Raw genomic sequence first — 16724 nt, 5'->3', positions numbered from 1 at the left:
AATCCTGGTACTAGGCCATTGAAAGTGATTAAGAGAAAATTCAGCTTTACGGTAGCCATGGCATTTGCATATAAGACAATTAAGTTTAAGTAGCTAAGCAAGAAACACAAATGCCATTGACCAGTGGTTGGGAAGTAGGGAGGAGAGTCTGTCAGTATGGCTGGGTGCAGAAAGGGAGGAGATGGCATTTAGGTTGGACATCATGGGATGGCAAAAGGGAAAGAACTCTTTGAAAAGGAACTAACTGCCTTTGTGTAATAAAACACTTTGATAATTCACTGGGAGATGATGATACCTTGAAGGCATAAATAGCAAAATCCCAGGCCACCAAAAAATTACTAAATGCTGGGAGGAATAAAAAGAGAATTTGGGTTTGCTCTGAAGAGGAAGGGGGAGAGAAGGGAGGAAGGGGCAGGGAAGTGAACAAGGAGAAGAAAGGAGGGGAAAGGGAGAAGGTAAGGAGAAAGCTAGGGCAATGTGGAATTGTGGAGAGGTGACTAAAAGACTTTTGAGAAGGAGAGAAATATTGAGCAGTCTGAACATATTTGTCTTCTTGATAGGAAGGGCTGAGTTTCAAATATGAGTCCACATCTTCCTTTACAAAAAAAAATACCAAGACAATTCATAATGTAAACTGATTTACATCTCTTTAGTGAGAATGAGAATATAAGCCTCTAGAAACTCGAAGAAATCTTGGAGTAGGCTTTAAGCAAAGCAGGACTGGGACTTCAGGACCATCTGGTCTAGCTGTTCTAGGGTGAAAGATGCCAGCTGACATCTACATTTCATTCTTAGCAGCAGTGGAGGAAACTGGTGTCCAGTGTGCTGAGGAAGTTGTTCCAGGTCACATAACCAGTGGGTGAGACTTAGGCTAGTGTGATTTGCAAAGTCCCCTTGGGAGGCAGAACTCATGGTGTTAAACAGCACAGATTCTGGAGTCAGACAGTCCAGGTTCAAATGCTGCCTCTGCCACTTCCAAGCCAGGTGACCTTGGGCACCTTATACAACCTATTTGTGGTTCAGTTTCTTCATCTTCAAAATAAAGGATAGTACTGCAAATTATTGAGAGAGTAAATGAGTATACATTTCAATTGCATGTTCAAAATTCTTTGTCCACAATTCTAAAATCCAAAAAGCTCTAAAGACCAAAAGTTTTCTTCCAAGTTTGCAGCAAATTATTTGGTGGCACAACCTGACTCAAGGCTGTCATCTTGATTCCACTTGATGGGATGCAGAGATGTTTTAATGCGTCTGATTGTAGGTACTGACTCAGACCCTGTAGAGGGAGTTATATAATACATAGCATAAGTGCTATATTTACTCTCCAAAATATGAAAAATTCTGATTTCTAAAGCACACATGCCCTCAAAGCTCTCAGATAAAGAATTGTGAACCTGTCTTTAGAACAGTATCTGCCACACTTCTAGGGCAATAGATGAACTATCCATACTCAACAGAGCACAGAGGGCTCATGTAATGCTCCCAATTCCCTAAGCGTGTTTTCTAGAGAGGATGAATTGAGAGACAGGAGCAATGGCGGAGCTCACCACAGCCAGTTACAGCTCTTTTTTCATTACTCAAATAAACATGGTTTTCTGGCTGTAACACAGTCTGTCCTAAGGCTCCTGAAATAGCCTAACACTCAGTACTGGGAATCAATATATGTAGACATATAAGAAAATTAGTCAACAAGGATTCTTTAGCATCTACTGTATACTTCATGCTATAAAGACACTATGTGGTCCTTGTATGCTTACCATTGAGATGAGGAAGACAAGGCTACAGTTAGGAAACAAAATGGGATATACACAATAATGTGCTAAAATACTGTGGCATAGGGAGGTTCTGAGATCAAAGGAAGTGGGAGGAATTGCAGACAGTTTATGGCTAGTTATGTGATCTAGGGATCTTAAGCCTCAGTTTCCTCATCTGTGAAATGGGATTGCTGTGAGGTTAGCACAGGTATAGTGCCAGACACAAATCATGAATAAATATATTTCTTCCTCGTCAGTTGGCTCTTCAAGAATGAATGGCAAAGGCACTTGAGTGGAAGTGAAGAGAATTAACTGTGTCCTGACTAAGACTGTATATTTTGAAGAAACTGTGGGAAATTAGATTTAAATGGTAAGGTCAAGTGGAGTGGCACAGTGGAGGGGAAAAAGAGATTGGGCGGGAATATTATGAAAAGTCTTGCCTTGAAGGAATGAGAAATAGGAACTTGTGAATAATTTTTGATCAGGGAATAACATAATAAAAGGGTCTTGCTGAAAATTAGTTTTTAAAACACAGAAGATTGGGAGGAAACTGGGAGCCAGCTACGTGTACATAATAGTAATCTGACATAGGTCCTAGCCTCCTGGTGGTGGAAGTCAGTGGGTGGACATGACATCTTTAGACTGGGGAAAACAACAACCAAAATTTATCCTTATGTAGCATAACTATTTACCACCTTTGCAATAAAGTCTCCTTTTATTGCAACTTGAAAGGCAAGTACTGGGACACATAAAAATTCAAAATTATTTTACATCTAATTTTCAAAAAGAGGCTTACATACATACATAGACTCAGCTGTTTGAGTTTGGTGGCCCAGTGAAATGTAGAGCATCTTCTAAACACTGATACTTGGCAGTTTACAACAACCAAGGTTAGGCTGTAGCTCAATGTCTCAGGTGTCAGAGAAATCTACCCTGTCCTCTTATGATATACAAGGTTAAGTCATCTTTCTGCAGCTACTTCCAGCTTTCCCTTGTCCTGCTCTGGTCTTACCCTGGGGGAATTTACAAGCCAGAGATGTCAGAGTGTACTTCTTGGTTCCAGGGACACAGTGATTGTCATGTGATACTGAGGTTTATCTTAGCCATTGGACTGACATGAGAAGTATGTTCATTTAAATATGCAGACTGAGTAAAGATCACCTTCAGCAATGCTGGTGTGCATCATCCAATTTGTTGAGGGCTTGAATCAAACAAAAAGGTGAAGGAGGGCAAATTTGCTCTCTCTCCAAGTGGGTTATCCATCTTCTGTCCTTGGGTATCAGTACTCCTGGTCCTTGGGACTCTTTGGGCTCAGACTGAATTACACCATTGGCTTCGTGGTTCTCCACCTTAAGGACAGCATATCGTGGGACTTCTTGTCCTCTATTAATCACATGAGCCAATTCCTATGCTCTCTCTCTCTCTCTCCATCTACTCTATTGGTTTATTGGTTCTGTTTCTTGGGAGAACCCTAGAATGTCTACTAATTAATATTTTGCTTCATCTAGTTTAACTTTCTTTCAAAATTGTTTCATGTGTTAATTCCCACAAGGAATTTGAGTAATGCTATTGTTTAGTCTTTTACTTCAGTTGGGCCCTTAACAAAACCCCAAAAGCCCTCTCCAAGTTTTTGTTTGGTTCTCTCTTCCATTGTCCCTAATTGCTACTCCAAACCTTTACTACTGACAATGCTCCCAACTCTATGCCTCGTGGTGGCCACCTCTCTTCCTTCCCGGATTCTCAAAACATGAATTTGACAATTTTTTGAAGCTGAATCACCTTAAGCGCATTCTATTTCTTCCCCTTTCTCCAACCAGACACTAAATCTGTCCTCCTTCCTTTTTTCCCAAATGGGAGAAAGCCTCCAAAGTAAATTCCTCCAATAGCACTAGAATTCATTTTTGCTTATCTAATAACTCAATTTCCACTTACTCTCCTTTATCTTCAACTTCTCCCTCAACTGGCTATCTGTTCAGAACAGAAAAATACTTATTTTCTTTCTTTAATCTCAATCTACATCTCTCTTTATATTCACAAATAATCTACTTTTTATTCCTTTTTACAGATGAGTAAAATTTAAGTGGGTAAGAATAACTGAGAAAGTGTTGCCAATTATTTTGTAACTGAAGACATACATTCAACAAACCATCCCATAAAATTGCTATTAGTTTATAAAAGGACTTTATTTATTTAAAAGGGGGGCATTATTTCAGAATAAATATGATTTAGGTCTTTAACCAATTTAGTTTTTTTTTTTTTTTTAACAAAGATACTACGTTGTCCTTGCTTTACCATTTGAATGTAAAACAGTAAACTTCTCTCCGTGAACTGGCAGTATTTGGGAACTGACCTACACTTTTCAGACACTATTTAAGCCCCTGAAAACTGGCTCTTCCTAATTTCAGAATCTGCTGTTATACTTGTTAATGACTTTCTAATTATCCAATCTAAAGGACACTCTTCAACCCTTCCTTGAAGTCTCCGCAGCACTCTTCCAGGCTGCTTTCCTACAACAGTCATCACTACCTACTGGGTTTTGATACTTCTGGTCCTTCCTCCCTCGGTCTCTGAATCTTGCCCATCCACTAAAGAAGAGTGGGCTTCAGGATTCCATCTCTGGATTTGTTTTCTTGCTTTATTCTTTCCTTAAATCTTAATTCATTTCTAAACACTGGTGAATTCCTAAATTAATTTCTAGCCCAGATCTTCTCTGTTCACCATACCCACATCTAGACATCTCTGCTGTCTCACTGATAAACCAAACATTACATGCTCAAAAGCTTCAGTAATTAATCTCCTCACTCCAGACCAGGTGCACCTTTCTCCTCCCCCACCCTCTTAGTGAATAGGTATACCAACCATCCAAACCCACCTTGAATCTTTATTCTGCCTCATTTTCCTCATCCAATTAGCAAGTCTTACTCTTTATTTCTCAAGCTCATCTCCTTTCATTCCAATTGCCTTAAAGATGCCAGAATATCTCAGTCTTTGAACCCTTGTTTTGTGCAGTTTTCTGAGTACAAGATCCATAGATCTAAGGTCAAGAACCAATCTTTTCCCTCCTATTCACTTCCACATTGCCTCGAGTTAAAATGAGGGCATCACAAGATGTGTGTTGTGTGTGTAGTATTTGGAAAGGTACACACACACACACACACCCCACAGTTAAAATACATGGAAAACCTTACCACAGAATTTCAGGCAGAATGAAGCCATCTCTTCAGCATGACAACTCTTGTTTATGGGCAGGCTTCCCTCCTGCCACATTCCAAACACCAAGCAACCAGGACCTCACTCTGTAGGTACCAGGTCCTCCCACAACGCCCTGTTGTCAGACAGTATTTCTCTCTCCCAGTACTTATCTTTTAGTCTCATCTTAAGCATCATCTCCTCTTGAAAGATTTAACTTTCTCCTTTCCTACTCTTCTAGGCACTTCATATCCCTCTCTAGAGCCTTCTGCATTATTTCTATCATTTTCTTGGAAAATAGCAGTGAATATTGCAATGGACTTGCTTTAATAATTTTTTTAAAAATCATCTTTTTTGGTTATGCTTTTTATAAGCAATGAACTGTACATACAGGCAAGAATTGTTTCACTGTTACTGAAGCTTGGAGCTGTTGCTCCAGATTCACATCCAAGAATGTGAAAAATTAGGTATTTTTAGGAGGAATATTTCACACAACCATGGCCCCAAATTATGAGGTCAACAAGAGCCAGAGCTTCCGCTCGGCAAGATAAACCATATATGGAAGAATGCAATTCCAGCAAAAAGCGTAAGAAATGTTTTAGTGTGCATGTAGCAAAAACATACACTTTGCATTTTTCAAAATACAGAGAACAGGTCTAAGAACTTCATTATTAGTTGCAACCTTGGACTGGAAACCACTAGTGCAGAGTAAGTAAAATGGGAAATTTAGGGCAGGAGGGTAATTTTATTTAAAAATCGAGTGCATTATCAGTTACTTTTTGTACTTTTCATTGGGCCACAAACTGTTTTGAAGTTAGCTATTTGGTAACTATGAGTGCTTAATTTGAATAAGGGAGTGCACAAGACGTGTTATTTCTACACATACCATAACATCCACATTTACATATGCACACACACATACATATTGAGAGATGGGAAGATGAAAGTTTGAAGGTGATGTTTAGAATGTCTAGGGTGTAGGAGAAAGGGAGGTCTTTTACCTAAACTATTAGGAAGTTAGAATTACAAGAGTGCTGGTGATCTGGAATTTTATACTCAGAAACTAAATACATGGACTTAACCTTAACTATACTATCCCAGAAAAAGTAACAAATCAGAGGTAGACCAAGAGAGAGCAACTTCCTTTAAATCCTTGATTCTAATTTTTAAATGCAGTAATATATTGGACAGCATAGATTTTTACCCTAGAGTAACAAAGAACTCTTACACAAAGCAAAAAACAAAACAGGTTTAATGATTAGAACAGATGAATTAATAGGTTTATAATAACCTAAGGGGAGCGCTACAACCAGAAATAAGGATTTTAAAATGGCATGCAAAGTCTAGTTACCATAAAAAACCAAAGCAATATCAAAATATCTCAGCTTCCTAGCATAGACTCCAGGTCTTTTTATTTCCAACTCGTGGTAATTAAAATATTTACACTTTCACATGCTACTAGTAGTGGAGGAATAAGATTATCTGTCTAGGACCACAAATATCTTTCACAGATGGGAGGGCACAAAAAGAACAGTGTCTTCCTCCACCTTTTTGGGCCCATCTTGAAAAAAAGGCACTCCCAAAGGTTCCTTGGTAACACCTTCGCTAGGTTTGTTAATTACTCACATAATCTTTATGTTTACATGTAAAGTTAATGGTCCACTCATTTCATAGATTTGGGAATCACATGGCATTAAAACTGCCTTTAGCTCACATGCCAAACAACTGGCTTTCTTAACAATGACAGAACTTTGGACACCAGTTTCAAAAAAAAAAAAAAAAAAAAAGGAACCACTATATATTATGGTCTCAATAATTACTCTAATTTTCTAACATCAGCTGCTTCCAGCTCCCCTACACCAATGTAACTTTGTTCTTCTCCCTTTACTGATTATAACTAAGTGCTCTGAACCTGGGTTTAACCTTTCTGCTGAAAAATTTGTTAAAGAAAGATGTTTAAATTATTGAGTCTTTCTCTGTTTCTTTCAAAACAAAGAGTAATGAAAATTTCCAATTGCCCTTGGGCAGTTGTCCATTATTCACAGAATCTATAGAAACCATTTGCCTGAGGCCGAAGAGAATCTGCTTTATCACTAATCTGACTCATGGTGAGCCATACCGAAACTGCACTTGGGTAGCTTGGCTCAAGTCAAACTGAGCTTAAGTATTTCTCTACATTTACTGCATCCATGTAGTGTGCAGTTTTTGATGCTGAGTAAGAGATATGCGGCAATTGAAGGCTTCACCACAAGCATCACATTCATGGGTCTCTTGGCTTTTCACTTCTGTGTGGATCTTCTGATGGTTGACAAGGCTGCGCTGTTGACTAAAACTTTTGTCGCACTTCTCACACTTATAAGGTTTTTCTCCTGTGTGTATTCTCTGATGCTGGATAAGGCCTGAGTTCCGACTAAAGGCCTTCCCACATTCATCACATTTATGGGGTTTATTACCTGTGTGAACACCTTGATGTCGAATAAGATTACAAAGTTGACTAAAACTTTTGCCACACTGTCTGCATAGATAGGGCCTCTCACCAGTGTGGATTCTCTGGTGTTCAATAAGGAATGAGCTCCGACTGAAGCTTTTCCCACACACAGTACATAGGTAGGGCTTTTCACCAGTGTGGATTCTTTGATGTTGTACGAGATGAGCACTGACACTAAAAGTTTTCCCACATTCATCACATTTGTAAGATTTTTCCTTAGGGTAGACTTCCTGCTGTATAACAAGACTGCAATTTGGATCAAAACTTTCCTTAGTTTCGTTGTATGAGTAAGTCTTCTCTCTGGTGTGGATTCTCTGATGCTGAATAAGACCTGAGCTTCTACTAAAGGCTTTTCCACATTCCTCACATTTATGGGGTTTGTCTCCTGTGTGAATTCTCTGATGCCGAGTAAGGTTGCAAAGCTGACTGAAGCTTTTCCCACACTCTTTGCACTGATAAGGTCTTTCACCTGTATGGATCCTCTGATGTTCAATAAGGAATGAGCTCCGACTGAAGCTTTTTCCACATTCAATACAAAGAAAAGGCTTCTCACCAGTGTGAATTTTTTGGTGTTGTATAAGGTATGTGCTTAATCTAAAGGCTTTCCCACATTCACCACATTTATGAGGTCTTTCCCCAGTGTGAATTCTCTGATGTTCAACAAGTAATGAATTTCGACTAAAGCTTTTCTTACATTTGGTACAGTGATAGGGTTTCTCACCAGTGTGAGTTCTCTGATGTTCAATCAGGTGTGACTTCCAACTGAAGGCCTTCCCACAGTCACTACATTTATGGGGTTTCTCACCTGTGTGAATTCTTTGATGTTTAACAAGGCTCCTTCTCTGGCTGAAGCTCTGTTTACACTGATTACACTGATAGGGTCTCTCTCCAGTGTGGATTCTCTGATGTCTAATAAGAGTTGAGCTCACACTAAAGGTTTTTCCACAGTAATTACACTCATAGGGCCTTTCCCCAGTGTGAATTCTCTGATGTTCAATAACAAATGAACTGCGACTAAAACTTTTCCCACATTCATTACATTGAAAAGGTTTCTCACCAGTATGGACCCTTTGATGTTGAATGAAATGGGCCTTGCGGACAAAACCCTTTCCACATTCTTCGCATTTATGACATTTCTCTTCTGAGTTTGGTCTCTTACGGATAATATTAGTGTTTCCTCTGAACATTCTCTGTTCCTGGGTCAAGGATTCCCTTGGTATTTCCCATAAGAAGATTCCTCTCTGTTTATCTAACCTCCCAACAAGTTCAAAGGTTTCTCTACCCATAGGATCCTGGTCAATTTCACTTTTGATTCTTGTAACTATTACACCCTGTGGTTCCACTTCTTCCTCAATCTCCTCAATTTCTTGTTTCACAGTTGGCTCCTCATCCTTATCTCTGTTCAAAACATCTGGAATAAAAAATGGAAAACAGAAACATCAGCTAAGCTCTTTGTCAGTAAGAAAAAACTGTCAGAAAAAAACAAGATAATTAAGATAAATTAAGTTAGTATGTCCATAAAATGTAGTTTACCACATCACAGTATCTTTGTGATGATTAAATTAGTTCATATACATGAAGCATTTAGAACAGTACCTGGCAAAGAGTACAATCTATATAAATATTATTTAGTATTAGTTATATAATGAAATGAAATGTTTTTTCTTGGAGAGAGAGTATGAAGAGTGTTTATGAGGCACAGAACACATCAAGAGAAGCAAGCAGAGTTGGGAGGAAGGGCTGATAAGTCAACTGTGAACTATGGAAAGTAAGATGGGCCAAAAAAGAAATAAAACAGATAGTGGTGGGATAAACTGGTCGATCAAGGAAGAAAGGATAACATGGGAAGACAATAGTAGGTTCAGGAAAATTTAGGATGAGGTAGTAGTATTGGAATGTGAGTAAACCAAATAACTGATAGAAAGGAATGCATAAAATAATGCTGAGAAGGATAAAAGACAAAAACCAGGGAAAACAACAATTCATTAATAAGAACTTATTGTGATCAAAAGCATTCTAGGCATTTTATGAGTCAGGATTCAGATGTAAAGACAAGAAGACCCTACCAAATGGAATGGGTAAAAAGTACAAACAGGGGAAGAATATATGATAAAGAAAATATTAAGTAAAGCAGCTCCTATACCAAGAGACAAATGGCTTTGAAAAAGGGGTTGAAGTGACATGGAATCTATGATATAGAAAGACAGAAAAAAAATATAAAGGAACGTGGTCAGAGCTAATGGAAGAAACAAAAAAAAAGAGCAGTTCTACTATAAAATCTGATTTCTGTTTCCAGCATTTAGAGAAACTTCTCATTAAATCACCAATGACTTTCAAGTAACAAATACAATGGACATCTTCCATTCCTTATTTTACGTAGCAGCATCTGACACTGTTGACTACTCCCATTTCTTGACATTACTTTTGGTTTCTATGCTATTATATTCTAGTTCCCTCCCTACTTCTTTGGCCTTTTCTAATACATTTCCCTTATGTATTTCACTTCCTTTGTCAACTGTTTAAGGTTATTGTTACTCATGTTTACATCCTTATCTTGCACTATATACATACTCTCTATATATTGCTACTTAGATGTTTCCAAAAGTGCTCAAAATTAACGTGGTCATCATCATCTGCTGTCATGTGTCTCCACCTCTAATCATCCTCCCTTGAGAGACATCACCATCCATTACCCTTAGATCCCAAAGCAGGAATTCACCCTAGATTTCTCCCTTCCCCTTACTATTAATCAATCACAAAAATCAATGATTCTACTCTCTAGCATTTGCTTTCTTTCTGTGTTTTCCCTGGGTTACTGCAAAAACCATCTAATAATCCTTGGCTCTGGTCTTTAGGCCACATCTATTTCACTGAATCCCCAGAGAGGTTTTCATAAAATGGAATTCTAATCATGTCACCACCAGTAGATTCACTAGCACTCCATCATCTCTAAAATCAAATCAATTCTCTCTACACTATGATATTCAGCACTTCATAAGGTCTCTAAGCTTCAACTCACCCTCCTACCAGGCTCTCACACTTAAGCGGGCAAATTGCTTGTGTTACAGTCTTTTATGCGATTTCTTTGCATATCTTTTACTAAATGTCCCCCAGCATTGCTTACTTGGGAAACTCTTGGTTTCTCTTTAAGATTCAATGCAAAGTAACAGTTCCCCTACAAACCCCTCACTAAGTCCACTAGGCAGATTTAGGTGTTCTGTTTTTGATCACCAGCCCTTGTCCATACTGCATTACAGCTATTATTACACTGTACTTTTTAAACTGTCTCTTCCATTGGATTGTCTTCATAATGTTTACCCAGTGGATACTATTTCAGAGTTTTACTTAAAAGAATAAGACAAAATTACATTATTTGCAGAGGATATGAATGCCTACCTAAAATTCCTAAAAGAATTAAATGAAATATAATAGTGATAACAGGACTAATATATAAAACAAATACTGGTTCTTACTACCAAGTATAACAGTTAGTAAATATTACATAAAAATAAAATATGCTCTTCATGAAAATAAAAACCAAAAAACCTAGGAATAAATCTAAGACCCAAGAAATGCAAGATCCATAAAAATAACCCATAAAATTTTTCCTGAAGGACATGGCCAACCAAACTGCTAAAAAGATTCAATTACAAGAATCTTATTTCTTCCCAAACCAACTTATATACCTCACTGTATTCCAATCAAAATTCTATGCACCAATTAAAAAAACCCCAATGAATCTAAATTTCAAACGGAAAAATGCAGAAAGCTAGTTAAGTATAGTTGACTCTTGAACAACATGAGGATGAGGGGCACTGACCCTCCACCCTGTTGAAAATCCACGTATAACTTTACAGTCAGCCCCCTATATCCGTGGTGCAGCACCTGTGGATTCAACCAACTGTACATCATGCAGTACTGTAGTTCCTATTTAGTGAAAAAAATTCATATATAAGCAGACTCACACATTTCAAACCTATGTCATTCAAGGGTCAACTGTATATTCTGAGAGAGAGTATTAAAGTGACTTAACCTTACCAGACATAAAATGTAACATATTGCTGAAGTAAATAAAACAGAGAGGCACTTGCATGAAAACAAATAGGTCAAACAGAGAGACAGGTAAGATAAAGTGAGTCTAGGCTTCCACACAGAGCAGCCTAGAAATGACTAGCCATTAGACCCCGCTTGGTAGCTGTGATCACCCTCTGAGGTATCTGCATGCTTGTATTGTATGTTCCCGTCTGTGGTCATAGCTAATTTGTCTAGAGTAGTCAGTTGACTCAAACTGCATTTCTCCTAGTTTTCTAGGTAAAAGCATGAGAGAATGGAGCAGGACTTGCATTCCTAGGCCCAGCACAGTGCTTTATAACTACTTATTGAGTGAATGAGCAGTTGGACAAATAACTGGAGAGAGACTATAACCAAAGAAGAGAAACACTGATTTTAAGGTCTTGTAGGTATAGCAAGTCCCAGTTCTGTCAAGGTCCAATCTGGCTCAAGTAGTCTGAGCCAGTTAAAACTGATAAAGTCTATTTCAACTGAAAGAAACAAAAGATCAAGAACTGAGAGATCAAGCTGTCAGCTGTATCATCAATGGAGTTATTAGAGTTTTTAAAGAAAAATCAGCATGGTAAGAGTAGGTATGACTGAAGAGGCAAACTTACAAAGCTAGAAGAGTTGTGTTAATAAGTAAAGCAACAAGATGAAGTGGAGGAGAAACACTGTAGGGGAATAACTGAGTAACTGTAATCTCTCTTCAAGGGAGCACTCATCAAGGAGATGGAGGTAAGTCTATACAGGAGGCAGGAGAAATAACTGACGAAAATCTGTATTTCAGCTAAAATAGAGACTGAAAGTAGAAGATCACAGATGGGCTCACTGTCATGCCTTTGTCTATATGGTACTCACATTTTACAGTATGAGGCACAGGCAAGGCTGGGCATTTGCCTGGTGTTATCAACCAGGACACCATATGTGTGGCTAAAGCTGTCAGTGACTCAGAGACACCATGGCATAATGGAAAAAACAAACAAAAAACCCAGCAAAAAACAAAAAGCAGCTGATATGGCTGGAGACTGAAGTGGTGTGCAGGAAATAATGGATGAGGCTAGAAAGTTAGGCAGGGGCTATATAGGGAGGTCCTGGTATATAGGACAAGAAATTAAGATTTTTATCCTTTAAACTATCAGGAATCACCAGAAGTTTCAAGAGGTTAACTAACACAAAATCACTTTGGTGGCAATAAAGAGACTATATTAGAAGAAAGGGGGACTGGAGGCAAGGGGCTAGTTTATAGGCTAATGCAATAATCTTGTCAAGAAGTACTGAGTCTTAAGTATATTCATTCAATCACACAAATATTTAAGAAGCATATAATATATGCCTGGCTCTATGTTAAGTGCTGGAGAAATCAAATGAAAAAAATATATAGTTACTGTCCTAATGAAGATCAGTCTGTTTAGAGAAATAACATAAAAAATGATTATAATACACTGTAATAAATTCAACAATGGAAGTGTATGCAAGGTAGCACAGAGAAAGGAGTGCTGAATTCTGAAGAGGAGGCCCTTGAGATCTTCATGGATTATCTGAGATTTGCCACATGTGGGTTACTTATGTGATCTTCTAAAGAAGATGACTAAGAAGTTGAAGCTCAACAGAAAAGATAATGACAATGATGATAAAGATAGCAATCGACATTTATGCTGTACTTACTACATGCCGGTCAGTGTCCTAAGAGCTTTACATATATTAACTGAATTAATGCTCACAATAACCCTAAAAGGGAAGTGCTATCATTACTTCCATTTTATAAAAAAAAAAAAAAAGAAACCAGCACAGAAAGGTGAAGTCATTCACCCATGATCACAAGGCTAGCAAGTGGTGGAACCAGGGTTTTTACTTAGGCAGCTTAGCTCTCTCAGGTGGAGATAAAGATTTGATTTGGGACTTATCATTGTGTAGCAGTAGCTGATGACCTGAGTACCAAGAAGGTCTGCCATGGAAAGTATATAGACTAAGAGGAAATCTGAGAATGCAAGGCAATGAAAGGAAGCAATAAAGAGTTTCAAATATCTATAAAGAGGTGGAATTAAGCACAATCCAGAAAGCGTCTACTGCATTTGACAGTTGGGTTACTATAGACCAATGTTAAACAACTGAAGGCAAGTGGTAGAGGCAAGAAGGTGGTGCTTAGAGATAATGGGAGGTAAAGAAGTATAGAACAAACATTAACTACTGATACAAAAACTTGGCCATGAAGTGAACGAGTAGTTTTAGGTTACAGGGAGCTGCAACAGAGACTGGCTCAAATGAGAGGTCTTCCCGTCCTTCTTGCCTCAACTGGAAGAGCCATGAACATATCTATCATCAGAATAAAGTAGCAGGGGAGAAAGAACAGAGACCAAAGCTATAAGAGAAAAAAAGAAGAATGATGGGTGAGTTCTTGGAGAATGTGAAAAGTTAGGCAAACTTAAATATGCAGATGAGTGGCAGAAAAGTTGAGAGTTCATGTTTAGTGGCCTCTCTCTTCTCTGTGAAACAGAAGGTGATGTCCACCATTGAGTGATGGACCCAAGAAAACTCTTTTCAGCTTTTGAAATAGTCACTAAAAGGATCAGGGACAGGAGCAAATCAAAGCTAAAAAAGTTGCTGAGATACAAAAACCCAGTGGAGACTAGAAGAAAGAGAAGCCGTGCATATATACAGGGCATCAATCCTTTTGGTTAAAGAATTTCTCCTGCTGTGTTTAGCAATTCAGGTAGGAGAAAAGAAGACAGATTTTATAACCAGCACAGGATGTCAAGTTTGAGAATGGGTAGAATGTAACGACAAGGCAGCAGGGGAGCATGATGGTGATCAATTTATATACAGGTCCATGGAGTAGATGAGGTGAAGTCAGGGGGGTACTGAGAGCCTGGAGGGAAAAAGAAGTCAAGGAATAGGAAACATTAAGAATAAATAGGTTGATAGGATAGGAGTAGGAGAGGTAGAAAGGTAGGAAGTTATAGTAAGTTCCACATGGGCAGAGATCATGTCTGTTTTGGTCACCTGTTTAGTTACAGTCAATAAACATCTACGGCCTGAATAAACATAAGACCATTAGTCAAAGAATAATATATTGGGGTTTAAGATTTGCCTGCTATGACAAAATTGAGGGTATGATCATTGATGTGAGTTGTTGAATAAAAATGGAAAGCAGGATCCCTGAAGAAAATATGGTCAAGATACAGTGAGGCTTAAGTAATGACTGCATCTTCGATGGTGTGGGTTAACATAGAGAAGACTCTGAAATGTGACAAAGTCTACGTGTTAGGGACCAAAAAAAAGTTGACAGGTGAGAGTGAAAAGGGACTGAGTGGGTAGTGAGACTGCTGAGGGCTCAAAGGAGAGAAATTTTGTTTCAAGGTGGGAAACTAGTGCTTTGGGAACAGTTCTGAAAAGCTAGGAGAACAATCATTTTTCCCGTTCAGGCTTGAGACAAAGGATGGTGAAGGAAGAAGATGTGGGAGAATAAGCAGCCCCTGCCAGAGCAGTGGTGTCCTTGGGAAAGTGCCAGGTTTCAGTTAAGGCCAGGAGGGGTAGGGAACATTTTGTGAAGAGGAACAGGGGCTCCAGAAGGCAGAGTGAAAAGGGGTGGGAGGAAAGCAGTGGGAGGATGAGCCAGGAGGGAAAGTACAGAGCAATATGGGAATGAGATTATGAAGATAGGAAGCCAGAAAGGCTTATATTTTGGTCATTGAAAGCATGCTAGGGATGAGAGTCATGGAACCAATTCATGGCTGAGAGGTTTGAATCAGAACTTTGGAACAAAGTAGTTTGGTACGGTACAGGTTCAAGTGTTCTGATTTCTTAGTTTCTTAGATATTTTCATCAGAAACAGCAGATCCTTACCTAGTGAGACCAGGTTTCCATAATTCTCCATCATGACATCTTTATACAGGCTTCTCTGAGCTGGTTCCAGATAATCCCACTCCTCCTGGGTAAAAAACACAGCCACATCCTCAAATGTCAGCAACCCCTGAAATAGTACGATTTCTGTAGTCAGTTCTTGTTGTCTCAAGGACAATTCTACCACTAAAAGTAGCAGAAGCAGTCACTTATCAGAGCCAGGTAGGCTAGGAGGAACACAAATACCTAAAGAGTTCCAAATGGGGCCCAATTCTGGGAACTGACAGAATTCAGACAGGCATCTCAAATTAGAGCCCAACTGAGCTGGGTCCTTGCCCTCTGTAGAGAAGAGCCTAAGCATAAGGCTTTCTGGGTTTACTAATTATGCCCTAATATTTTAACTTCAGTAAACTGCCCCAAGGCCTTCCCAAGTTTCCTGCACCTCATTGCCCCGTTCCAGTTCACTATTTGCACTGTCTTGAGACTCTTTTCAATTCAATTTCGTAAAGTTCGCTAAGCATCTAGCTTGGGTCCAAGCATCGCGACAGGTGCAAAAGACACAGGGGAGGGTCAAAAAAGGTGCCTCACCTAGAAGAACTCATAAATGAGAACGGTAGTTGAGAGCATCACTAATTTTCTTCAGATGGTTTATCAAGTTGCTCTTGAAAAAAGGAGTCAGTGGGCAGTTTGATCGCGAATCGCACCCCAGTGCACCACGGAATACTTCTTGCACCGCTCTGGCTCTAAAGACCGCGACCCGAGGCGGGGGGGGGGGGGGGGGGGGGCGGTGGCGCGGCCTAGCTCGGTAGTGGAGAAAGAACGGGGATACCCGGAGGGGCGACTTACCTTGGGCTCCGGCGGGGGGCTCCGGGAGGCCATCTCTCGGTCTCGGACAGAAAATCAGGGCAGGAACCTGAGGTGACCGCACGAAAAGGAGCCTCTGCCAAGGCCTACCCGATCGCTGAAGATTAGGCCCGATGAAGGCGAGGCCTCCAGGCTGGATCTGGCCAGGTCCTGCCTCGGTCCCAGAGCGGTCACGACCCCAGTAGCATGTCACAACCGCTACTCGGCCACCCTCCACCCCCAAATTCCCTCCACTGTCTGACTGCGCAGCCTTCCAGGCCTTGCTAGAGCCTCCTCCCGGTTGCCAGTTCCCCCTCCTTTCAGTCAAGGAGCGCTTTGACCGCCCGCCCCCGGACCAGAAGGCGTCACCCGGAACCTTCCCGGGACACCCCCTAACTACAACTCCCGTCATGCTCTGAAAGAGCGCCTGGGTCGAGCCTCCGTCGACAACGGCTACCGGACTACAGTTCCCGGCGTGCAAAGGGCGAGGGAGGAGCCGCCGGCGAGTCTAACAGGAAAAAAGGAACATCGGCCACTAAGCTTACATGCGATTGGCT

The 16724-nt window shown here is 39.9% G+C and overlaps 1 protein-coding gene across 3 annotated transcripts; it reads right to left on the bottom strand.

Annotated features, from left to right (window-relative positions):
• Window positions 1-6179: 6179 nt before the first annotated feature.
• ZNF189 (zinc finger protein 189) lies at window positions 6180-16555 on the bottom strand. Of its 3 annotated transcripts, none has more exons than XM_074361912.1 (3): window positions 16171-16555; window positions 15328-15454; window positions 6180-8842 (listed from the first exon to the last, which is right to left on the bottom strand). In XM_074361912.1, the coding sequence occupies exons 1-3, from the start codon at window positions 16201-16203 to the stop codon at window positions 7122-7124; spliced, it is 1881 nt and encodes a 626-aa protein (XP_074218013.1). In that variant the 5' UTR covers window positions 16204-16555; the 3' UTR covers window positions 6180-7121. The 3 variants fall into 3 exon arrangements, with proteins under 3 accessions (XP_074218013.1, XP_074218015.1, XP_074218014.1); XM_074361914.1 differs by having other exon boundaries at window positions 15328-15409; XM_074361913.1 differs by having other exon boundaries at window positions 15328-15412; window positions 16171-16553.
• Between the last annotated feature and the right edge of the window lie 169 nt (window positions 16556-16724).

The sequence above is a fragment of the Camelus bactrianus genome, chromosome 4 (genome assembly GCF_048773025.1).
Source record: "Camelus bactrianus isolate YW-2024 breed Bactrian camel chromosome 4, ASM4877302v1, whole genome shotgun sequence".
NCBI lineage: Eukaryota > Metazoa > Chordata > Mammalia > Artiodactyla > Camelidae > Camelus > Camelus bactrianus.
This window is presented reverse-complemented; position numbering and strand designations above follow the sequence as displayed.